The 24431-nt window shown below is 48.7% G+C and overlaps 1 protein-coding gene across 9 annotated transcripts in view; it reads right to left on the bottom strand.

The window, feature by feature from the left end:
• The window catches only part of PITPNM2 (phosphatidylinositol transfer protein membrane associated 2), a 126038-nt gene that overhangs the window by 7028 nt on the left and 94579 nt on the right, over positions 1–24431 (bottom strand). For 4 of the 9 annotated variants that reach the window (XM_053993845.1, XM_053993849.1, XM_053993843.1 and 1 more), the window contains 12 exons: positions 21798–22042; positions 21151–21340; positions 20019–20138; positions 19490–19701; positions 15331–15506; positions 14796–14966; positions 12729–12878; positions 7702–7866; positions 5731–5934; positions 3867–4015; positions 1147–1263; positions 349–465 (listed from right to left, as the gene is read on the bottom strand). In XM_053993845.1, the coding sequence (XP_053849820.1) occupies positions 349–465; positions 1147–1263; positions 3867–4015; positions 5731–5934; positions 7702–7866; positions 12729–12878; positions 14796–14966; positions 15331–15506; positions 19490–19701; positions 20019–20138; positions 21151–21340; positions 21798–22042 (2016 nt within the window). The remainder of the gene's footprint in view (positions 1–348; positions 466–1146; positions 1264–3866; positions 4016–5730; positions 5935–7701; positions 7867–12728; positions 12879–14795; positions 14967–15330; positions 15507–19489; positions 19702–20018; positions 20139–21150; positions 21341–21797; positions 22043–24431) is intronic. The other 5 variants (XM_053993846.1, XM_053993847.1, XM_053993848.1 and 2 more) reach the window with 5 other exon arrangements.

Genomic DNA, 24431 nt, shown 5'->3' with positions numbered 1-24431 from the left:
GGGGACAGCGAGGCTGTGTCACCCCCAGCAGGACAGGCCGGGCACAGGGACATCCCACCCGAGCCCCTTTGGGTGACAGCAAGGTCGGTCCTGCTCCCACCCTCTGCACTTCACGGATCTGAGCTGGGCAGCACCCAAACAGCAGGGGCTGGAATGAAACCTGCCTCGGTGGTGAGACCTCTGTGACAAATGCTCTTCCTGGTGGGAGGCACCCACGAGTCTGAGCAGGAGAACCAGGCCAGGACCCAAGTGCAGCAAACGCAGCAGGGACCAAGGGAGCACTGACCAGCACGACCTCTGTCCCACAGTTGTCACCACATGGTGACAACCCCCCAGCACACAGGGTACCTTCTCTCCTGTGAGGGTGACCATGTCTAATGGACCATACATGAACCTCCCAGTTAAGGTCTGGGGCCCATCCTCGTTAGCAATGGTGTCGTTGATCCTGTGGTTGGCTGTGACGTTCTGCACAAGGCAAGAGGGGAGGAGGAAAAAAAAAAAAGAAATAAACAGTTTGCAGCAATGGATAACCTCACAGGGAAATGTCAAACATAACTGGACAAATTGGAGCATGGGTTTCTCTGTGCCATTCCCCTCCCTCCACTCTACCCTCAGCTCTGGGAAAGAATTTGACCTGTGGCAGAGGTGAGGCTCCGTGCCCTGAACCGATGGGTGGATTGGAGTGCTGGAGAGGCAATTTCCATGGCAGGTTGTACGTGCAATCCTGATACTCTCTATTAACTCTCACACTTTGGAATTAAGAGGAAATACACACAGCTGCCAGAGAAATCTGCTGATGTTGTTTCAGTTCTAGCACCGAATTGCCCTCTCACAAACTGGAGACTTTACTGGGAGCAAAGGGCATTTACTGAGCTGAGAACTGGTATTATTGGACTGTGAAAGATGTTCCATTCTGACTTGTTCCCTGATACACAGCCAACGCTTCCTGTCTTTAACAGACTCAAGGCTAAGAGGAGACCTTGCTGACACACATCTTCAGCACTGCTCTTTTACAGGCACCCAGGTAGGATATAACCATTAAAACAGCCCAGCAGTGCAACACAACCCTCTGTCTGTGCCACGCCCTCAGAACAGTTTGTGCAGCCCAAATCAGAGCAGCTTGTGCAGCCCCACAACGCCCCTTACCCGGAGCTTCACGTTCGTCCTCTTGCGGAGCCACTTCTCACGGGGCTTGGAGGGGGTGAAGACAGACACCTCCTTCCCATCCAGCTCCAAAACACTCGAGTTCTCGTGTCTCATCACCTGCAGGAGGACAGATCCCACCAAGGCATCAGCCCTCTCCTCCTGCCTGGCTGTTGTGCATCTCCTGAGCCTGCAGTGAGGAAGGGCAGTGCCTGGAGAGAGGCCCCTGAGTTTGCTGCTGGGCGTTTGGCTTGTCAGCTTGCAGGTTGGACAGGGCAAGTGGCCTTTTCTGCACTGGCAAAGCCTGTGGCCAGCGCTGACTTAATCCTGGCTGGGATGCAGGCTTTTTGGATTGTCAGGAGGTACAAAACTGACTCAAACACAGCAGGATGAGCTCTGCACTAAGATACCTGCCCTTCCTCCAGGGATTCATTAGTCCCTTCCCACGGTCTGCAAGGGAACACCAGCCTTCCCCATTCCAACAGATCCAGCAGCAGCTGCTCTGACTGGCTGCCTGCCGACAGACGCCGTTCCTTCAGCTCATTTCTAATTCCTACTGAAATTCCCAACTCTTGTCCCGTGGCTTTTGCTCCTCTCACTGATCTGACCCCCGTGGAGGCACACAGGGGTCTGGCTTGGCTGCATGTGAGGCAGAGCCCAGGCTGTCTGTCCATCCTGGCTGACAGAACTCCAGGACTTTGTGCTGGTGGGACATCACTGCCAACCAGCCAGTTCTGTGGGGCAATTCCTGCCTGTCACCAGGGCATGGACAGGGATGGGAGGCAGGAACATGGAGAGAGGAGGGTTAACTCCCACCTAGGTTGCTCTTAACCTCTAGAATGGAAAAGGAAGAATAAACACCCAAAGGCTGGGAGACACCTCAAAGACTCACAGCACTGCGGGACTGGGAGGTGACCCTGCACACAGAACGCCAAAACCGCCAGTAGTCCTTAGTGACCAAAAAATTAAGAAACCTCCTAAATGTGGGCTCTTTTACAAGTCCTGAACATGTTCTGTGAGGTCAGCAGCTCTCCAGCTGAGTTTGGCTGACACGGGCCAGCTCTCTTTGCAGAGCTGAAGCTGGTTTTCATCCAGGGAAATGGAAAAAGGACCCCAGGGAGGATGAGCTTGTTGGGGTGGGAGCTCATGGAAATCCAATGTAAACAAAAGAACAAATTTTACTGAAAATTATTTAAATCAGGAATGTATTTTGAATCCTATCTGGGCTTGTTTTAACAAGATTTAATCTTTGGAGACTAAAACTATTCAACAGCTTCTTTTTACATTTTGTCCAGAGATGACTTTCAAAGGCCATTAGAAACAAGTCCTTATTAGGGGAAGCAGTTGTGTGGTGCTGGTGAAGGACAGTGAGAAGACAAAAGATGAGAAAAACCCCTGGTCTCAAGGCAAAGAGGAGTGAACAGAGACAGGCACTGGGCAAGCCACCAGCAGAATGGATGGAGAGGTACCTCCAGGTACCCAAGGCACAAGGTTTGAAACACCACACAGTGCTACAGACCCAGGTTTGGGCTGAAACCTGAATAACTGACTATTTCCCAAGTGGAACATTTTGTGTATGAGACTGTCATGACTGTTCCCCCTCGTGCACAATGAGAGTTCTCTCTTCTTTCCTGTCCTGTTAGGCTGGGCTGGATGTGAGACCATCCAGCCAGGAATGTGCAGGCAGAGCCTGGACACAGCCTGGGAAGAGAAGGGTCTCACTGGATTATCAGCACTGCCACCACTGCTGCTAATGGTTCTCACACTATTTGGAAGATAGCACTGAAAGAAAGTTTGCCAACAGAATCATAAATAACTGAGAGCTGCAGCAGAGGAGGCTGGAGGAGAACAGGGAGGATTTAACAGCTGAGCTAACACAAAGCAAACCCGGCACCGAAGTGGGCAACACAAACCACAGAGTTGCTCTGAGTTTTGTTTTTTTCCAGCTCCATGCTCTAAGTGCCATTCTCTGGGGAGTTTACATTTTTTAAGGCAAATAACTCCCCCTCATCCCCAAGGAATGGAAGGGAAAGTATTTCTTTTAGGGAAAACCACATTTTAGACAGTAAATTTGAATTTTAGGCCAAATATAGGTTGATAAAATCTGAAGTGTCAGATTCCAGACACCAGCAATCCCCATTCCCCTGGCCCTAGAACTGTTTTGTGCTGCAGGAACAAGGACTAAATCCCAATGAATTCCTAGAGGAGACAACAATAACTTAGAAAGGCAAAATGGAGAACTGCATTCTGCCTATCAATTCACGTTGAATTCATATAAAACTTCCCCTTTGGTTTTATTGTATCTGGTGCTGGTTTTAATTGTCCTTTGAGAAGTTTCAGTTTCAGGCTTGAGATCTGACCTGGCACACAGATCACTTCAAGAAACAAGTAACACTGACCTTTGCCACTATGGATGTGATAGGAAACTGCCCTGGGCTCTCTCCATGGATCCCCAGTGAGCCCATCTGCAACCTGCTCTGATGATAAACCCAGCCCCAAACCAAACAGGTGTGACAGCACATCCATGAAGTCTGTGTGTGTGCAGCTGCACCAACACCACAGGTGAGGAAAAAAAAAAAGATGGGAAGAAAATGGATCTGCAGGAGCAAAGGGTATTTTTTCACCTCTATGCATCAACAAGTCTTATGGAAGGTGCACTGGAAAAAACAAAGCCCTAAGCATTTTTCAGCCCAAGGGAGATGAGGGAGAGGGGATGACTGTACCTGTCTGAGCAGGAAGGAGACAACGTCCGTGGACTCCCAGTAGCTGGCGTGGAAGAGGTGAGGCAGAGCCACCGTCGGGAAAGCCGTGAGGGCGTCGGGGCAGTACAGGGCGTAGTCGATCCGTTTGGTTCCCCACCACTTGGCAGCAACTACAGAAGCAAAACACTCCTTCAGACAAAGGGGGTTCACAGAAGGGGTTTCAGGGCTCTGGCTCCTTGCTCCAGGTATGCCAGGAGGCTGCTCCCGCTGCTCTGGGGGAACAAGCGACCCAGGGCTCGGTGTTTGCTCGCACCAAGGGAGGAACACTCGGCCATCAGCAGTGAGCTCTCCCTTGTTTAAGCAAAGAGGAAGGCACTGGAGGGCAGGTTAACTGGCTGTTAGTCCAGACCCCAGGGAAGGGGCTCAAGACTCCTGTGCAACAAGCCAAAACATAAAGACAGCAACGCATCTCCCTGGAGCTGTGGGAGGAAGGATGGGCGGGTGTGCTCTGCCCGTCTCCGGCCCTGCTTCCAACTCCTTTAGCTTTCACCAGGGAACTGCATCCAGGTATTGGCCACACTAAAGAGGACTGAATCCTGGGAATCCACAGGATGCTACAAGGCACCACAAGGCAGGGAATATGGCACGTGCTGACAGGACTGGTAGTCCCCAACAAATTCTTACTGCCCTCCTGGGCATCGGAGATGTGCAGCCCAGCCTTCCCAGGGGCACAGCCTCTGTGGTGAACAAGAAAATACCTGGGAGTATTGGGACTTCATTGCATGGGGGACTGAAAAATACACTGGGATTTAGTGGGGGGCAGGGATACAAACAAAACAGACAAGTTTCTCCCTTGGGGAGCCAACAGCTCGCAGGCAGGTGTCTGACAGCCACCCTTCACCCCGGGACACCTCAACTGCCCTAAGCTCTGCCCACACACATCCAATCCCTGGAAATTAGCATGTCTCAGTCCAAAACCTCAGAACCCAAAGCCATGGGCTGCTTTCCAGCAGCAAGGAGTCCTCAACGCCTGGGCACTCCTGCCCGGAAAAGCAGCCAAGGAAAGAAAAGATGGAGATCAAGAGAGCAGCAGAAGAATTTTGTTTGTGTTTGCATGCAGGATGCAAGCTGGGGCTTTAACAAGGGCTTCCTCAAGCTTGGTTTGTCTCTGTGACAATGTTCCCTTTTTAAGGACTTCCAGGAAAGCTGCCAGGTTTAAGGTACAATCCAACACACCCCTCTGCAAAGGGAAATCTGGCTGATGATGAGCACAGATGCTGAACTTTTGAAAAGATGGATCCACCAGCTCCTTCCAGAGACCTGCACAGAGCTCCCACCAGAGCAAATGCAGAGGGATGTGGATTCAGCACATCCCCACAGCCCAGCCCTGGCTGTGCCTGGTGCCAGCCCACCCTCACCCTGATAGTCCCTGCTTTTCTGAAGAGCCATGGGAAGGAGGAGCAAGGTTTGACAGATCAATGTGGCTTTTCCAGAGCTCACAGGCACCTCCTTGCAGCCACTTCTGGTTCCCCTGCCTTCCACACTGACAGCTCCTGGTCATGTCCCAACTTTCATTTCTCATGCAAGTCCCCAGCTTGGGTAATTTCAGATTCTTTACAGGAAGCAGACAGGACTGACTCTTCCATGCTCAAAAGACAGCGGTGGAGGCAGAAGCGTTGTCCCCTCAGCACTGCCCAGAAGAACTCCTGCTGCTGCCAAGTTGTTAGTGGTGTAATGATGGATCTTCAGGGCAAAGTGACAGAAATGCTTGTTAAGATGTAATCAGAAACTGCAAGTGCCTCAGTGAAGCGCAGAGATTTGTTGTGAAGTTCTGTGACTACCAGATGAGAGAGGAGGCCAACAGGAGTGGATCTCTCCAGAATACCTGTCTTGATGTCCAGGTCTGGTATCCGAAGAGCACAGCCTGCAGCCCGGCTCCGTGGCCCTTTGAGCTTCCTTCCCTTGGCAGGGATTTCGTGTTTATGCTGCCTACGCCTCCTGAACGAGGTTTGGGTAGGGGATTTGTGAGGGAGGGCAAGTTGGGATAGAAGGCTAAACCCCCTACAATGATTAAGGTGTTGTTTGGTTTCTAAAAGGAAAAATAAAATATTAAAAAAAAAAAAAAAGCAGAAATCACTTATTATTACGGCACACACTGATTTCATCCTCCACAAACCCACGGTACCAGGGGAGCTGCTCCCCTAGGGAGGCTCCTGGGAGGGAGCCGTGGTCTTGCAGTGCCCCTCCGACCTTCCTCCAGCTCTCCCTGGGGATAAGCAGGGATCACATCCAGCCCTCAGTGCCACGGCTCCACGTTACCACCACACCACAAGGCTGAGAGCAAGAGCAGCAAAGGCAGAGCCGGAGCTCGGGGGACACTCGGAGTCGAGGGAAGACTTCCTCCCTGATCTCAGGAATAGGCTTTGATGGCTGTGTGGAGGAATAAATTACACAAAGCAGAAGCTGCACAATGAGGGAGAGCGTGGGGAAAGCAGAGGTGAGTGTTGTGTGACCCAACCCTGCTGCAGCTCGGGACAAGATCTCTCTGTGGGACACGCCGGCCTCGGGGGCATCACCCCGGCAAAAACACCTCCCCATGAACCACCACTGTGTGCCAGCCCAGCAGCTCCCCGTGGGTGGGGAAGCAGCACAAAACAAACACCTTCTCCCCCAGGAGCTGCTTCCCAAGCAGATTCCTACTTAGCAGTGCTTGGCAGGATGTCAGCACAAGTAAAAGGACGCGCGCGGGGAGCGCGGTGTTGGTTCTGGGACACACCTTGAGCAGGAAAACCTCGTTTGTCAGAGAAGGTGTTTTAGTTCTGCTGCTGAGTGTTGCCTCAAACAGGGCAGGAGGTTACAGCAGCCCCTGAGCAGCGCCCACAGACCTTCAACAACTCATACCTGCCTCCAGGAGCATTATTAGCAATTAATGATGGAGTGAGTAATTCACTACCCGCGCCAGGAATGTATCTCTAAATTTTTGAGACCTTCTGGGAATAGAGTTTGGGCTGAAAATTTCCTCATATGCATGGTTTTTTAGGTTTTGTTTTGTTTTTTTGGGTTTTTTTTGGGTTTTTTTTTGAGTTTTCAGCCTTTTTTTGGTCTGAGTTACCAGAGGTCCACAAGGACACAGCATTCATCTCATACCTGAGCTGAAACAAAGAAGGGGCTGAGCAATTAATACAGTCTGTTCTTCTCCACTTAACAAAGTCTGCTCTTCTCCACTGTATTAGTTAGGAAGTTATACAGGTCATGGGAAAAATAATAAATAAAAAATCCCTTTTACTCCTCATTCAGCTCTGGGAAATGGGTCATAACTGACTGGGAGCTGCCCTGCGGGCTGCAGAAGAGCTGAATTTCTAATGCAAAGTAATAAATGTTCTGTTCTGAACCAACCTGTCCTTGCCTTCCAGCGTTACAGAGGGGCTTACTCATCCCTGTTTTTGTGGGCCACATTTGAGGGATCTGCATCAAGCCACATCCTGCATTACCCATCTGGTCTCGAGTGCTGATCCCGACCAGTTCTGCACGACTTACCATGGCAGCACAGAAACATCCCTCTGGATTAACCCTCACCACACACAGCAGCCAAACGGTGCTCAGAGTCACAGTTGTCATCTTTTCTTTAACAATTCATCACCAGCAAGGTCCAACATGCATAACAGCCCTGCGTGGCCATCAAACACATCACCTGTTCTTGCAGGGGATGTGGTAACGCACGGCACTGACTGGGGCAGAACCAGTTCCAAGCTTTTGGTTATGAATGGGAAGCACCCCCCGGACAGACGGACGGACAGAAGCTGCTCGGCCCGGAGCGTGCTCTGAGAGCAGAGCCTCGGAGGGGTGCAACACTTACTGTTGGCTATGTTGGAAGCAGTGTAACTGTCTGCCATTCCTGAGACCTGGCTGGCAATGCTGATCTCACTGGCTCTCCGGAAGCCCCTGAACTGAGGGGCTGAAATGGGGGTGGACAGGGACGCGTTTTCCATGAAGACGGCACCATGAGACTGAACAACATCTGCTACAAAGTTGAAACAGGGAAATCAAAATATTAGACCAACAGACAGAGGCTGGGCAAGATGAACTCGGGGGAGAGGAAGGAGGCAAACAAAGCTGGTAGGTGCAAAAACCTTTCAGAGCTGATTGGAATGGAACAGAAACACCCCACATTTCATTGGAGCTCTGGTTAGAAAAGAAAGCAAACAGCACAGCAGGCAGAGACATGTGGCTGGAGGAGCAGTCTTTGATTGGGAGAAGCAAAGTAAGTAGCTCAAAAACCAGATCCAAAGAAAAACCCAGGCAGACTTATTCAAGCAGCAATAACAAGCATGTGTCATACATACAGATGTGAATATACACAATTTTATACATTCACATCGAGACAAGATAACCAAGGGTAAGGGAAACAAAAAAAAACAACCTTAGAAAGAGGTATTTGTTTTCTTGAGATATTTAAATTTAAATGAATGTCTCCAAGATGGAAGCATTATTAAAAAGCAAAAATCAAGAAAACATCTTCATGCCTGGCAGGGACTAAATTTGGACTTGTATTTTACTGCTGAAGGACACAGCCAACACTCATTAATCTGGAGAAAGGGCTACTGAAGGGAGTCTGGTGCTGAGCACTTGTATCTCCCATCAGAGTCAGCAGATCAGGGAGTACCCAGGCTCTATGAAAACAGAGCTTTTTTGGTACAACACGCAGGTCTGGATTCTTAAAACCCAACCTGAGGTTTACCAAGTTAGGCTGAACCCCTCAGTACATAAATACAGAAAGGAGGGTTTAAAACCATGCTCACATGGACCTTACATACGGATGGGAGGGAAAAGGACCTCGAACACTCAGGAGGGGCAAAACGAGAGATGCTGAAAGTCACGCTAAAATCTCTGCATTTCAGTTTTGTCTCTGAACAGTGCTAACAGCACCCACCCCTCTGTGGATGCTATGAGGCCAAATTAAGTGGGATATCCCAAGCTCCTGCAGGGCAGAGGTTTGTAATGCCAGCACTGGGTGCTCACAGCAGGCAGCACCAGCGTGGCAGTAACATGCAAAAGCAAAGCAATTCATTATGGTTTTAAGGTTGCCCATCTCTGCTGCACTTGAGGAGCAGCACCTGAATTTATTCCCAGGTATCAGGCAGGAGATATCACAAGGAATGTGAGCACATTACTCCCACACATCAACACCCTCCACCTATTCCAGCCTGTTTGGTTATCCCTGGATTTAATCCCGGCACACGGCTGACACGGGGCGTTGTTTTAGCAACTGGTTTATTTTAATATCAATCTTTTTTTTGCTTGGGGCTACTGATTTTCTCCCTCCAATCCCTCAGCTTGCAGCAGCAGCGTCTGTGCCTACACAAATCCTGCTGCAGCCGAGGGAGAGGGAACGTATGAAGCAGAAAATGTGTGGCTAAGTGTCAGTAAAAGAGTTCTGTTCTCTGCAGGGAAAATCAGGCCACAAGCTGCTCTGTGTAAAAGCTTTGTGGACTGTGAGATCTGAGCCTTAGCGGGAGCCTGACCTGCTGATGAGCTGCACACAGAGCCCACGTTGTGCCTGAAAGGCCCTTAGCAGCATCACTTTCCCAGCACTTTCCCCCTCTTTCCACCTTGCCTCGAGCTGCTGGCTGTCAAGGCTGTGAGCAGGATCCACAACCCAGCCAGTCCCACCAGGCCAGCGCTGTTTTCTGACTCTACAAAGCACCAGCACGAGCAAGAAGAGGCAATCCAAGTGGAAAACAGGAGCTGCACTGAACCCCACAAAGGTCTCAAGGGTAAAGGGTCTCATTCCCTTTGCTGGGGGACCTGGAACAACCCTCTCTTCTCTGATCACCCCTCCCTCTCCATTCTCTTTCCTATGAGATGCTCCTGTGCCCCTGCTCTTGTGTCACCAAACGGGTGCCCCAACACAGGTGATGATCATCACCTTCCCTGAGTCTCCTCAGATGTGAGGTTTGGCTTTGTCTGTGTCAGGAATAATGCCAGATTCAGGTCTGACCACCAGAGAAACCTGAACTTCTTCCTCTGCTTTAACCTAAAGCACCTGTGGCTCGAATTAAGAAGACAAGTTCAAGAGTGCTACAGGAGAAAAGGCTGGGCCCAAAGGGGCCTGCCTGGGGTGGTCACAGCTTTGACTCCACCAGTTCATCTTCACTTAGCTCTGCTTGAACTTCAACTCCTTTTTGAGAACCCAGAAAGTGAATAAAGAAAGAAACAGTGAGCTTTCAGGCCTGGTCTTTTTTTAGCCAATCTTGTTTTCCTGGGCTGACCAGGGATTTTGGAATATAATGAGTTTGCAGCAAAAGCACCCAACCTCAGCAGCCCTTCAGCCCCATCCTGGTGCCACCAGAGGAACAATTCCCACTCCTGTTAAAGCCTGAGCTGTTTCAGCATTGCTGAACCGTTCAGTTCACACTGCCTGCATTGGTGGCAGGAGTCTGCTCTGAGGGGACAAGGAGCCACCTGACAGTGCTCCCCTGCTCCTGCCCACTCAGGGTGCTCTTGTGCTTCTCCCTTTCCCCAAGCTACACACCCTCTGTCCCTGAGAAAGGGCAGTTTCTGAGAAAAACAAAGGTCAGGAAAAGGCAGGGTGGGAAACGTGGAGAAAAACCTGTTTTATGCATTACATCCCACTCAGAAAAGCTTCCTCCACACCAAAGCTGCAGTGACAGCAACTTCCAAAGAAAATCCTGAGACCTGACTCGCAGAAAAAAACCCACAAAGCTAACAGCATATTTCCTGAATTTGTGTATTCCCTGCATCATGTCTCTTGTGCAGCAATTCTGAAACCAAAGGGGCTTTCTTGGGGAGTGTGGTGACCAGGGTAGGATGTCACAGATGCTGCCACAGCCAGACCCCAGCACCTGCAGCCAGGTGTTCCTAACAGGAGCCATGGGAAGCCTCCTGCACCCCAGAGGTGCATCCCCAGCCACAGCTCAGGTCCTGAGAGCCACGGGGAGGTTTTCCAGGCAAGCCCAGAGGGAAGCCAGGAGGTCCAGCAGCAGCAAGACCTTTATCAAGATGAGCTGTTCCTCTGTCACTCGGTGAGGACAGAGGTGCCCTTGTCTACTGCACTTTGTCCTGTGACTCAGGGCTGACTCAGGGCCACTGGACCAGAGTGAGGAAGAGGAGCCTGGCTGGAGCAGTGCCCTGAGCACCCTCCCAGCAAAGCACCTGCTGCTGCTGGAACCACAGGGCACAACCCATGCCACGGCCCAAGGTTTAACTGCACTTCCAGGGGAGTGGAAATGGGAAGCCAAATCACTTTTTTTTGTTTTGGCCTACCTATGAATCTTTAATACTCATTTTGGTGCTGTGCTCTTTCAGTTTTGGACTCATTTATCAATGTTCTTATAAGGGAACAGCCCTGAGCCATCCTCTCAGGTAAGTCCTTGGGGTACCTGAAAGACAGAATTTGGTATGTGCTATTTGGAGACTGAGCTATTGCACCAAAGCAGGAAATACTGAAAGCCATCAAAAATACATACAGGTCAATAAAAACAAAAATATTAAAAACCACAGAAAAGTCAGGCAGCTGCTCAGCACAGGCCAGGCCCTGCTCACAGTGGAGTCACTGGTCAGTGCTGGGCACTCTGCAGTCACTACCCTGAGATCAAGAGCAACAGATTTCTGCTGTCCACAAGTTTTGCTGATTTTGGAAATCTCCTGCAGTCCAGTGGCTGAATTGGGATTCAGCAACTCACATCAAGAACTGCTTGGACACATTGTGCTCTTGACCCACAATGTAAAAAGCAGAGAATCACAGAATCCTGTAACGGTTTGGGTTGGAAGGGACCTTGAAGACCATCTAATCCCAATCCCCTGCCATGGGCAAGGGATGCTACGACAAGCTCTGTCCTGACCACAGGCAGCATCAGCTCACAGTGAAATGGCATTTCACCAGGGACCTCCAAAGTGATTAATTAATAGCACCAGATCCTTTCCCTCTGCTTTACCACAGACCCTCACAGCACAGGCAACATGGCAACTGCACACCTAAAAATCCTCTCCACCTCCAGGAGACAGAGGAGAGACCACGGGGAAAACTCGGCGATGTTGCCATCCTGTATGACCACATAAGAGCCCAAACTGCTCAGGGACAGTGAGGGTCAGCTTGTTAAAGACAAACAGGGCAGCAGAACCCAGCTCTCAATGCAAAACACCGAGAAAGGAACGAGAACGGGCAAGTGAGACACGTGGGGAAGAAAAAAAACAGAAAAAAGGCAAATCTCATCAAAATTGCAGATGTAGCATCAGCCACAATCAGAATAAATGAGGCCATGCAGCACTGATGATGGAAAATAAGGCAAAACAAAGGCAAACTTTGCTTTTAAGGCGGGAGACAAGAAATTAATTTAAATAACCAACACGCAGAGCCACGCTGGGGTCTGAAAGACTCAGTGCTGTGCTCAGCAGAGCCACGAGTGTCCAAACAAGAAATACTCAAAGGGACAAAATCTGGTGTGACATGGACATCAACTGGAGTTCTGGGCACGGTGATTCGTGGCTGCTGGGGAGCTGCACACTGCAGGACACCCTTTCCCCAAGGGCTCCTGGCCTTGGTGAGCACCACACGAGCAGGGCCAGCAGGGATTGTCTCAGCAGATTGTCTCTGCTCTTTCCAGCAGCACAGAGCAAACCAGTCCGTGCATGGCAGCAGCTCCCCTCCAGCATCTACACCTGAATGGGACAGAGTTTATAACCCCAAGCCCCTTTTCCTCAGTGGCTCTCCCAGAGCCAGGTGTGATCCCCAGTGGTGATTTTGTGTGGCACAGCCTGAGACACAGCACAGAGATTTCAACTCCAGGAGGCAACAGTGTGATCTCCAAAAAAGGACCCCAAGAACCCAACACCACAGACAATACAAAAGTGTAGATTACACACACTCAGCACAACCAGCACTTTTATTGGAAACATCTTGCCAATTCAGTACGGGAACGGGGATACTTGTTTCCATGAAGCTGTCCTGGTGCTGGAGAGCACCCAGAGGGCTACTTTCCATGAGGAGGATGGGATTGTTCTGGATTGTCTCAACTAGAAGCAGATGGGGAAAAAAAAAAACATAACAAAAGGACAAAGAACAACAGACATGCGGCCACAAAGTGTTAAACATACAAACAGTTACACCCCAGCACTTAATTATGAGTCTTCAATGAACAGACAACCTTCAAATAGAGTAAAAGAAACAAAATGGGTGATTTCCAAACAGACCAACATCAGAGATTAACTGGGAGCAGAGGAGAACACAATGATGGCATTTCAACAACAAAAGGGAGGCATCTTCACCCCCTTCTGAGCCAAATCCATAAATACACAGCAGATCCAGAGAAATCTTTTTTACTGTGAGTGGAAAAATATGCTGTAAGGGAAGAATCAGACTCACAGCCTACACAGTGCAAAAGCACAGGAGTAAGCAGGGATGTGAGTTTGATTTTACTCTGCAAGTTGAAATGAAACAGGGACCAGCATTTAGTACAGACGGGAAAATGGGGGGAAAAAACAGCCTGAGAGGCTTTCTGAATGGTGGACTCCCAAAAAAGCTACCTGCATGAGGAGATGCGCACAAGCAGTGTTACACAAGGTTTTGTTCAAAACCAATTATAACTGAGCACCTGAATTTTACGTGATCAGCAAAACATACAGCTTATTATAGCAGCAATTAACTTTTCTGGAGTGCCCTCCAGTGAACACTAACTTCAGGAGCAGCTTGGTGAATCATGGTTAGTCCTTCTGGGTAACGTGTCCATCACAATGTGGACTCTAATGGAAAGGAATGGCCTGTTACTTTCTGATAAGCAAATGAAGAGGCTTTGTCTTACAGGAAAAAGAGAATTTAAAGCTGGTTTTTGTCAGTTTTATTCATCAAGGCAGAGCAGCATCTCTTAAATTAACAAGGCTCAGACCTGGAGGTTTTGCAATCACTCTGCCCTTCTCATAGGAGAGCTAATTGCTGTTGAACTTCACTGCATAGCAAGTGTCTCTCCAAACACAGCCAACTCAAGGTCCAGGGAGGCTCTAATATTCCTGCTGCTGTCCACAATGATAACCAGAACACAGGTTTAGTGTCAATGGGGCCTCTACCTCTGGGTTCAGTGACAACAGGGGCTCTGGAATGTGTTTAAGAGAAAGAAGGTAAGAAGTTTAGCTGCATTTTTTTTTTTTTTTAGTAAAAAGCCCCTTGCAGCTGATACCTAGAATACACCCAAAAAGCAAATTGCTCTTCAAGTTGCTATAGATTCCCTGAGCTGTTGTAACTGGCCTGGGTACAAACGCAGCTGTGGGTGGATCCATTTTTAAAAAGTGTTGCAGCAAGATCTTGGCTAAATTTGACAAGTGAGTGGGGCCTGCAGAAAGCATTTTATTCACTTCATTAAACATGGGGTTTAGTTTGTGCCCATCTAACAAATCAAGCCTCTAGACTGAGCAATTACAATACTTGGAGACACTGATACATAGAGAAGGCCACTTCTTTGGATTTTCAACATTAAAATGATGCAGAGGATCACCAGAATTATCCAGCTCTAGTTACACAGTCTTCTTCATTTAGTCCTGCACGATTCAAATATCAGACAAATGGAATGCAATCAAGTAAATCATCTCATCATCTCACTGTAGACTCTGCTCCCTCCAAGTCCTAAATTCTGCCAACTCAATTGTGTTTCATTCACTCTCAATCACCAGCACCATTCTGGGTGTAAAACAGAAACCTTTACAGAGAGGTCACCACCTCATGACCCTCAGCAGCTGGAGGCCCTTGTGTGACAAACAGAGGGCACACACAGGACACAAGGCACTGATTTCACTGGAAGAAAATTCCTTTTCTGGTAAATCAGGAACAATCTAACGCTACAGGGCCAGTTCTCCTCCTCACCATTTCTAATTGTGTTGATAACTTCATGTGCCATGTGGCTGTAACCCTTTAACAGCTACTGTGGATCCAGAGGGACTCACCCAAAACAGCAGAGTTGCCATCGCCCAGCGGGAACCTCTGGTACCGGGGAATATTGAAGGGGGGCAAAAGGTAAAACTTCCTCTCCAAAAGAGGCTCGAGGCGTGAAGCAGATGGGTCTGCAGGGTGGAACAGGTTATAGACCTGCTGACAAGCTGGTCTGAGCTGAAAGACTAAAAAGACAAAAGAAAAAAAATCCCTCAAGTATCAAAATATCGCTTATAAGAATATTGTAGATATCTGTATCTAAAAAGGACAAGTGCCAGGTTACAAAACTGCAAAAGATTTATCATCTCTCTCATCTCCTAGTTTAGTCAGCTGAAACAATTTATTTCCAAGTTTACAGACTCAAGAATTGCCCAGCGCTTTTCACGTTGGGAAATGCTGTAATCGGTGGTGCACAGAGCACAGGGAGATCTGCTTCTTTACGGTGCAATAAACGTGATACAGAAATGTTTGGGTTTAACCAGACTCCTGCAAGCGCAGCAGGAGGTGCTTACACCACCCGCCAAGGGAGCAGTCTGCACCAGGACTTACTGTCAAGAGCTGGAATTACAGTTTTCCGCAGCGCAAGCACCAGACCCAAGGGAGAACCAAAGAGGAAGAAGTCGGTGATCTCAAAGTCAAACTTCCCAATATTTCCTCCATCCAGCATCGTGGAGCTGCTGGATCGCCTGGATGTGGGGTCGTTTCTCAGGACACTGGAGTGTAAACTGGGACAAGAACAGAAAATAAAGTCTCAATTATATTCTTACTGTGTTTTCATAATTAAAGCCTGGATTAGTGATTGACAGTGGATATAATTTCTATCTCTTCAATGAAGGAACTGTGCTAATCAACCCACAGTGACCCCACTACACTGGCATCATTTAAATGTAAAAATCCAAGCTTCAGGTGAGTTCATTTGCACACCATCTCCTCAAAATGTTTTTTCTTTAAGGAGTCAAAACCATGGTTGCTGTTACTATAAAGAACATGTCCAGCTTTTCCTCCCTCTTTCAGGTGTCAAATCTGTTTGCAAAATTCCACCTCTGTGCTGTGCAGGCTGGGCAATGCACAGGTTTAACACAGAGATTTAAATTCACATTTTCCTTGGACACTGAAGAAGAAGCAGCAGGACTGCTTAGGTGAAAATCCTGGGAATCCACCCCCATGTTAGGAAGAGTTGCTTCTTTGCAGTCTAAATCTGGGAAAATGAAATGACAGATGTGTAACACTGATAACCTGGTTGACAAAAGGCTTTCTGAGATGCTTCTGTTCCCACTCAAAAGCACGAAGCTGCATATTCCTTTGCTGTCCAGGTTGTGCAGATTCCAGTGGCAGCTGTAGTGGGTTATCTCATTATAATCAGAAGCAGAGAGTTGAAGGCAGTACCAGCAGTGCCTTAAGAGGGTGTTTGCAAACACTTAAAAAAGCATCAGAACAGGTTCTATAAAACATGTAGGAGAAATGGATACCATAAGAGATGGGTTGGATAAAGGGTTTACTGGCCTGGAGTTGGGAATGATGCAGATCCAACAGTCTCCTGCCAGCTCTGTGGCCCCAAAACAAAACCCCAGGTGGTGACCAGTATTTGTCACATCCTCATGTGCAGCAGCTCCAGCTCATCAAGGCTACTTCTGAGGACAGTGACAGCCCAGCACTGCTGTGGTCCCAAAACAGGGCTGTTCCCACCATCCTCAGCACAGAGCAGTTGCTCACAGACCCCTCAGACACAGCCACAGCCCAGGAGCAGCTGCAAATGCTCACATTTCTGGGGAAGAAAACCGGGTTTCAGGCAGACTTTGCTTTCCTAAGGAATAATCCCAGAGACAGCTCCTGTGCTGAACGCCGTTCCCAGAGGATGCCGAACCTCCGCCTGCTCCTGCTGCGCCGTCGTGTTCCCTCTGGAGCTGCACACACGCACATGCACGGCTCTGCTCTCCCGGTTCCCAGGCAGGCAATGATAAGTTACTTATGCCAGACACACACACATCACAGGGAGTCAAAACAGTGGTGTCAAAAAACGGGAGGAACGGGAGGTTACAGCAGTGACAGCTCAAACGAGCCTGTTCCTGTTTCTGTGATGCAGACGAGGCTGCCTGAGATCAGAGAGCCGAGCTGCACAGCCCTGAAACAGCTCTGAGAACAAGCCACCTTTGGTGGAGCTACAACTGCTTTAGCTAACAAGATGCAACGCAGCGAGTTTGCTGCGTGTGAGGAATGCAAAGTCATTTAGAAGACGCTCACTTTCGCTGGAGGCAGGGTGACAGCGACGGGATTCCAACAAAGGCTCCAGAGGAAAAGCTATCCCCGTGGCAGGATGGGTGCAGGGGTGTTTGGTGTATTCCACACAGCTTCCCTCAGCATCTCTTCGTGGGGAAGGGAAGAAGCAGAGCAGGCACAGCACAGAACAATTTGGGCATCTTCACTCCTTCTGCCGGGAACTTGGTATCGTCTTTTCAGCAATCAAAAGAAATGAGAGCCAAGGGGAACTCTGGATCAGTCATGCTCCAAGCAACCTGCAGTGCCCTGTTCTCCCTTTAAAGAGCAGCAGATGTACTGTGTGCATTAATTAAACAGGAACTTATGGATTTCTGAAGCAAATCAACTCATTTACAATAATACAAGTACGGCACAGCCAGAAATAATGTAGTTGTGCAGAAGGACTGAATTTAAAAATAAATGTGTGATTGTAATCTCCAGATGCTGCTCTGGCTTGCTGGGCATTATCCCAGAGAAGTGGGTAGGTCTGATACATGAATAAAAATGAGTGTCTTTGGCACAGGCTGAGATCTGCAGTGGGCACGGACAGAAAGGTCCCTGTGTGCCAGGCTGCCCGTCTGCCGAGCCCTGGAGGAAAACTTGGCTCTGTTCTGCCAACCTCCTGCTCGAAGCCACGTCACACCAGGGCTTGGTTTTTGCATGGGAAAAATCATTCCTTGATGGCAGAGGCCAGTGGGCATTCTGCTGGTGCTGGCTGGGAGAACAAGGTCCAGGGATGGGTGTGGGAGCGACGTCCTGCTGACATGCAGGAGGGGATGAGTGAATCCCTGCTTCCCAGCCTCCCCTGCACCAGGGATGGGGAGAATCCCTGCTCCCCAGCCTCTCCTGTACCAGGGATGAGTGAATCCCTGCTTCCCAGCCTCTCCTGTACCAGGGATGAAGAGAATCCCTGCTCCCCAGCCTCCCCTGCACCACAGAGCTGAGTGAGAGACATGCAGAGAGAACTCCTACTGCAGCTTCAACCTGCCCCTTTCCCTGAGGGAATCCTGGTCTTGAGTTCTGGGAAGAGACTAATTTTTAGCCCAAGGTCTAAAGGGAGGTTTAAGAACACATAAAACTCTTAAGAAGTAAAGATGCACCGATCTGTCACCCCACTGAATCCCAACAGCTCTTGCCAGGGACCCACAAGTGCTGCATGTTGGGTGCAGGCAGAGCCCTTCAGGAAGGAGCAGCAGAAAGCTATTTGGAACAACAAAATGAACAATCCATTATCCGTATCAGGCCCAGCACTTACTCTAAAATAGGTGTAAAAATGCATGAAGATTCCAGCCTGATTTCCTTAACTGAGTCTGTGCCCCTGAGGTCAATAACAAGGAAGAAAATCAGCACATTTTTGCACAACTCATATTTTCCCTGTAATACAGGAGACTGTTTTGAGGAGGCATGAACTGCCTTTTATTAACCTGCTGGAAATAGCCAAGAACCTCACTGTGGATTTTGTAAATGCAGCTGTCTTTCTGAATATCCTATCTCTGTGCACCAACAACATTCACTTCGATACCTTCTCTCTCCATAAATCACTCACCAAAGGGCCCTGACATGGCAGGACAACACAGATCCCTGTGCTAAAACAATGACTCCAAGTAGTGATAGAGAGGGAGAAATGCAGGGGAAGCCTTCAGCTCAGCACAGGGCAAGAGGAACAGCCTTGGCTGCAGCTGCAATGCAGATAATGGGGTTTGCTGTGGGGGACACTGCTCCCCAATTCCTGAGAGAGAAGTGGGATTAAGAGCATATTTACTGCAGTTCCTCCAGGTCTGCAGGAGAAAAAGCTCTGGGCTGTCCGTTTCCAGAGGCTGAAGAAGAAGATTCAGTCAGAAAAATCCTCTGGGTTTACAGAAATAATCCCTGAATGACCAGTGGCCATGGGCAGACTGCTGTGAAAATTCCATGGGTTATGTGAACAGACACATTTCTGAATGTCCATTTGAAAAAGCTTAAAAATGTGATACTGGGGGCTTCAACAGTGACTAACAAATTTGAAACATGTCCTTGGTGCAAAGAAGCAGCCCTGGCAGGGCACAGAATAACTCAAAATCAGGTTTCAGAGATGCTTTAAAATTAATACAATGCTGGGTTCCCTTACACAATTTCTCCATTTGCTTCTGACCTCCATCCCACACTTGGAGCACAGCAGAGCAGCAGCTCCTGACTGCCTTGGCTGTCACACAACAGCTCAAAGGGCTTCTTGCCATTGCACCACTGATGCAGTAGAGAAGCTGGATTCTCTCAGTGCCACTCAGCAAGAAAGCTGTTAATTTTATTTTTTTTTGCATATACAACACGCTGAAATCGATAACCCTCTAATCTAAATTGTTTTCCTACACCTTGCTTATCACAGGATGACAAAGCAAGACTCAGATTCCACAGATACAGAAACCTCAGCTCCAGGACACTGCTGGATCTGTTCCTTCCAAATCTTAAATCTTACCTTGAAAGAAAGGCTTGATGCTGCTTTATTGTGTCCAGTTCATAGGTGGATGAATCACTCCTTTTTCGTGGCAGCTGCTTCTTTGGATCTTCTCCATTGCTACGAGGAATATCAATGTTGCTCCTGCTGAGGTGTCTGCTGGCTTCCAGATTAGAGCCACTGGAACAGTGGCTGTTGTTCACCGTTATTCCAGGAGACAGAAGGTCGGTATCCTGGGATTTGAAATGTATGGGTTTAGCTGAATTAAGAATACACCCACATTGTAACACCTCCCTCCCATCCTCCTTTCCCCATTTACCCCAAGATCCAGTTGAGGCCAGTACAGAATCTCAGGCTCAATCACTCTCTAAAGTGTGGGTGATGCTTCACACCAGAGGGTGAAACATCCCTGTTCAGAGCAAACACACCCAAACTGACACCCATATGCACCTTCAGACATGTCTGCCACTGATAAGGAACAGAGTGTTTGCTGTTTGAGGAGATCTTCACTAAAACCAGGGTCTGTGGAGGAAGTGGGAGCCAGCATTACCTGGACGCTCACGACGCTCCCTCGCCGACTGCTGTTCTGGCTCTCGGACACCGTCTGGTTGCTGTAGCATAAGGCATCAAATCCCAGGATCCCTCCAACACAGTCCCCTACCAAGCAGACCTGAGACAGGAAACAGAAGCACGGGAGGGGGAATAAAAAGGAAATTTTACAAAAAAGCCCCTTGACTTCAGAACTAACAGTTGGAGAGAGCGCTGGATTACAGCTGGAGAAGCTGGAGAGACAGGATGCCCAGTGTCTTCACCAGTAGAACTGCTCAGCCAGTGAAATCCATCACTGCCTGCAGACCCCCATCCTCTCACACAGCTCAGCTGTCCTGGCTGCCCCCACCAGCCAACTGGAGCAACAGGACAGCAATACAGAGCCCTGATCCTGGTGCTAACTGCAGAAACCAAGTTGGATCCCCCTTGCCAGCTGCCTGTGCTACCTCAGGGAAGCTTCTGCCCATTTGTATCCCAAGGGGATGGCAGTGTTCTGCCTCCAAGGGTATGAGCAGACAGGCAGAGTAAAGCACCAAGATCCCTGGGAAGGAGAGGGCTGTCTGGGAAGAAGCTCAGGGTGGATAAACCACATGACAGCAGTGCAGTGTGACAGCTCCTCTAATTTCTCTGCCCTCGTGGGGCTGGGGAGTCACTTTGCTCAGAGGTGTGAGGCTCAGTTGTGCTCTTTATGGGGTGCAGCAGCTGCACAGTCTCAAAAAATAAACCCATGGGTGCAACAGCTCCAGCACGAGCTGCTGAAGGTCCTTTAAAGCCAGGAATGCTTAAACAGCCTTGGTTTGCAATGGGGACAAGACCATGTTTAGTAACAAAGGCAACATTCCTGCTCAGGCAAGGTGTGTCACACTGAAACCTGATTAACTTCACAGCTTTGGAGCTTCATTTCTGAACACAAACTCAAGCTTTCCTTCGAATCCCAAAGGCTCAGGACAGCATCCAAGCAATAATCTCTCCCTCTCAGAAAGAAAGAAATGGAAAGCACAACACTTCCTTATTGCAGCCCAGCACTGTCATATTTCCATCCCTCCTGAGAGATTTACGGCAAAGAGAGTTTCAGAAGGAAATTGCTTCACTTGTTCTTCCTCTGGCTGTGGCCTGAGCAGCCCCTGGCTCACCTGGCCATTGAAGGAGGTGCCCTCCTGGGATTTGATGAACTCACTGTAGGCCTGGTTGGCTCTGACAATGACAGTGGCCACGGCTTCTTGGTACTGCGGGGAGGACGTGGCGAGCAGGGGGAGCGCAGCGAGAGGAATGTGATCCTGGCTGTTGGACAGGCAGCCCTCGTCATAACTGTATGGGCTGAGGCTGCAGAAGGCAAGAGACAGTGGGAATATGGGGAAAACAACTTGCAGGCAGTACAGTCAAGTGTTGTGGTTCATAAAAAAGAGCCTCAAGACAGAAAGGCCATTTAGTCCTCTGTGAATGGCTGAGAGCGTAATAAATCTTTCCCTCCCATCAAACGTAAATCTTCAAGGACAACATACTTACACTGACAGAACAACCTCCAGACAAGGAATTAAATCCTTAGTATTTATTGGATTAATTAGAATAAATCAATCCCAGAGCTCGTGCTGCACGATTACTGTATTCACTGCAGCTAAGTATGAAATCGAGATTGAATGCCTGGCTGCTACATTAATAAATGCATTCTCAAAGCATGGTCAGAGCTCCCAGTGCTACATGCAGAACATCTCAGGGAAACAAATAAAACAAAATAAGCCCCCCAAAAACCCCACCCCATGACAAAACAGCATCAGCTTACCTGGACACCAGGGAAAATGCTTCGGAGCAGATGGCTGGGCAAGGGACAAGTTTGATGGCAATGTGTCCCAGAGCAGCTGGGTAATGCACCCTCATCACCGTGTCAAACACGGTCGTGATGGTGTTGACATCCCCTTGCTTGGAGCTCTGGTCCCCACTTCCTGAGTCCAGGATGTTCCCTCCATGGAGGACCAAGAGGAGGACATGGATTTTACTTGGCTGCATTAATGGCTGCACTGATTCATCCTAGGTGGGGATGGAAGAGAGCACACAGAAACGCTCATTTTTCAAAGGGGTGGGACTTGTGCTTAATTTATGGCAAATTAATTTATGGCAAAGGCCATTAGATACACCACAATACAATGCTAAAAACCTGAGTCCTCCTTCCAGGTCTCTTAGCCTACACTTGTGCATGCACAAATGCACGCACAGCCTCAGTGTGACTTGTCAGAAACAGAAGGAATGCTGAAAGTAAAAAAAAAAACCCGCATAAAATTGTATCCAGGTAAAACATGGCAGCAGTGAAGACATCCTTGTGTATATTAGGGTGGAAAAATACAGAAATAAGAGATGGGTGAAGCAGTTGGCAGTGAAACACATTCAGCAAAATTAAGAAATGAGATCAAACAGGTCAGCAAGTGGCAAGTTACTGAGAGGTTGTGGGAAGATCAGTCATTGCATGTTTGCCTAACACAGAAGTTATAAATAAGACTTCAGATTTGCTTAAACTGTTGCAAGAGAGGAACTGAAAAGAAAAAAGTTGATGACCCCATAACCCAAGGAATGGCCAGCATGTGGCTGGGAGACTGCTGCATGAACACAGAGAGAGATTTTAATTTGGCTGTCCAGGTGATTTGCTTATTGTGTTGACCCAATTCCTTGCCTAAACAGACAGGCTGTAATTTGGGGGAAGGAGGGCATTGTATCCTTATCATTAATGCCCTGCCAGATAAGCCAAATCCTGATGCCCCAGGCAGGTACAAGAGCATCCATGTGCACATAGTGTAACACAACAGAGCAGTAAATATTTTTAATATCTGTGTGCTACCAGGGCTTTCAGTGTTTACAGCTCCCACATGGACTCAAATCCTCCATCCCACACCTCTGAGATCTGTGCAAACCCTTCTGTACCTGACCCCTGTGCTAGCAGAGACAACATCTGAGAACAGCCTGAGCAACTCCCTGCTGCCAGTGAGAGGGGGTAAGGAAAGGAGGGAGGGCAGCAGTGTTTTCCATTTGGCAAATTGTTCTAATTCTAGCATCTTCAGTCACCTGTTGTCCTTTGAGCAGTGATTGAGTCCCTGACAGACCTGCTGGTGGGAGGAAAGCATGCCCAGGCACACATTAGCAGCCTAACAACTAGATCACATTTTTGCCAGATAATGTTAAAGCTTGTCTTACTACACAGCCCACCAGAAGTATTAAAATTCTCATCCAAGGCTGTAATAACGATTTTTCCAGACCTCCTGCATAAGAGTGGCCTTGAATTATTTAGCACCATTCCACTGTATTCATGCCTGCTCTTCAAACCTTCTCTGACTCCGGTTTTAGCACCTGCACAGTGAACCTTTCCCCGGGTGGAGGCACAGGAGGAGCCCTCAAAGCGTCTCAGCACCTCTTCTGCTTCCTGACAAGGATTTTAAGTGTTCATTTGGAGAACAACATGAGTCACCAAGCTCAGGTCATGCAGAAGTTTATCAGCAGTGATTTGGAGGCACCTTTCAGTTCATTACCCTCTGCTCTGAAGGAAGTGGGGAACTGTTGATCACTTTAAGGGTGGAGGTAACTATTTAGAACTTCCTTGTAAGATCTGGAGCCTCTTAAAACACCTAAATCCTGAACCACCTTCAAGTGAGGGAAGCTTTTAACCTGAAAATCATTGCAATTGGTGGCACAGGAATTTCATACTGTTTTAGCAGACAGCTTGTGAACAACTACAAATAACTGTCTTTTTCATCTTGCTTTGAAGTCTGTTCTTTTTCTAAAATGAAGGCAGAAACAGGAGGGGGTTGAGTTTGCACAGCCCTCTGAGGAAGACTAGGTTCCCACACCATCTTGAGCTCCAAGAGAAATCTTAGGGCTGTGACTTGCTTATTTTGAGGTGGCCAGAGCTGTTCCCCTCCCAGCCACCCATTCTCCTCCTGACCCTTGGACTCTCGGTCTATTATGGAAAAGCCAAACCACCATAAACTTAGAGCCTGGCACAGACAGCAATTCCAAAACTCATGATCTTTGATGGACCACTCAGACACAATGCAGGCACTCTGCAAAGCAGCTGCACCACCTCTGCAGCACAGACAGGCAGCTGCTGAAGGGCAGGATGAGAACAGCCAGCCTGGGGTGCCTGACCAGGACTCTGAACTGCAGAAAGCTGGGCTGGCTCAGTGTGGTGTTATTTATTTATTATTTTGCCCAGAGTACTGACACAGGCTGTGCTATAACTGGATTCCAAACATGACTCTGAGCAGCTCCATGCTGTGGGCTACAGCTGAGTGCTGTCCTTTGCACCTTGGTGCTGCAGGAACGTGTTCTCCCACTCCCACACCCACGCTTGCTCATCTGGCATTGCAGGATAGCTCTGCCCTTGAGCTGCTCTGATCCCCACAGGATTGCCAGTTTTTTTCCAGCTAGATAC

Source organism: Vidua macroura, chromosome 18 (assembly GCF_024509145.1).
Source record: "Vidua macroura isolate BioBank_ID:100142 chromosome 18, ASM2450914v1, whole genome shotgun sequence".
Taxonomy (NCBI): domain Eukaryota; kingdom Metazoa; phylum Chordata; class Aves; order Passeriformes; family Viduidae; genus Vidua; species Vidua macroura.
This window is presented reverse-complemented; position numbering and strand designations above follow the sequence as displayed.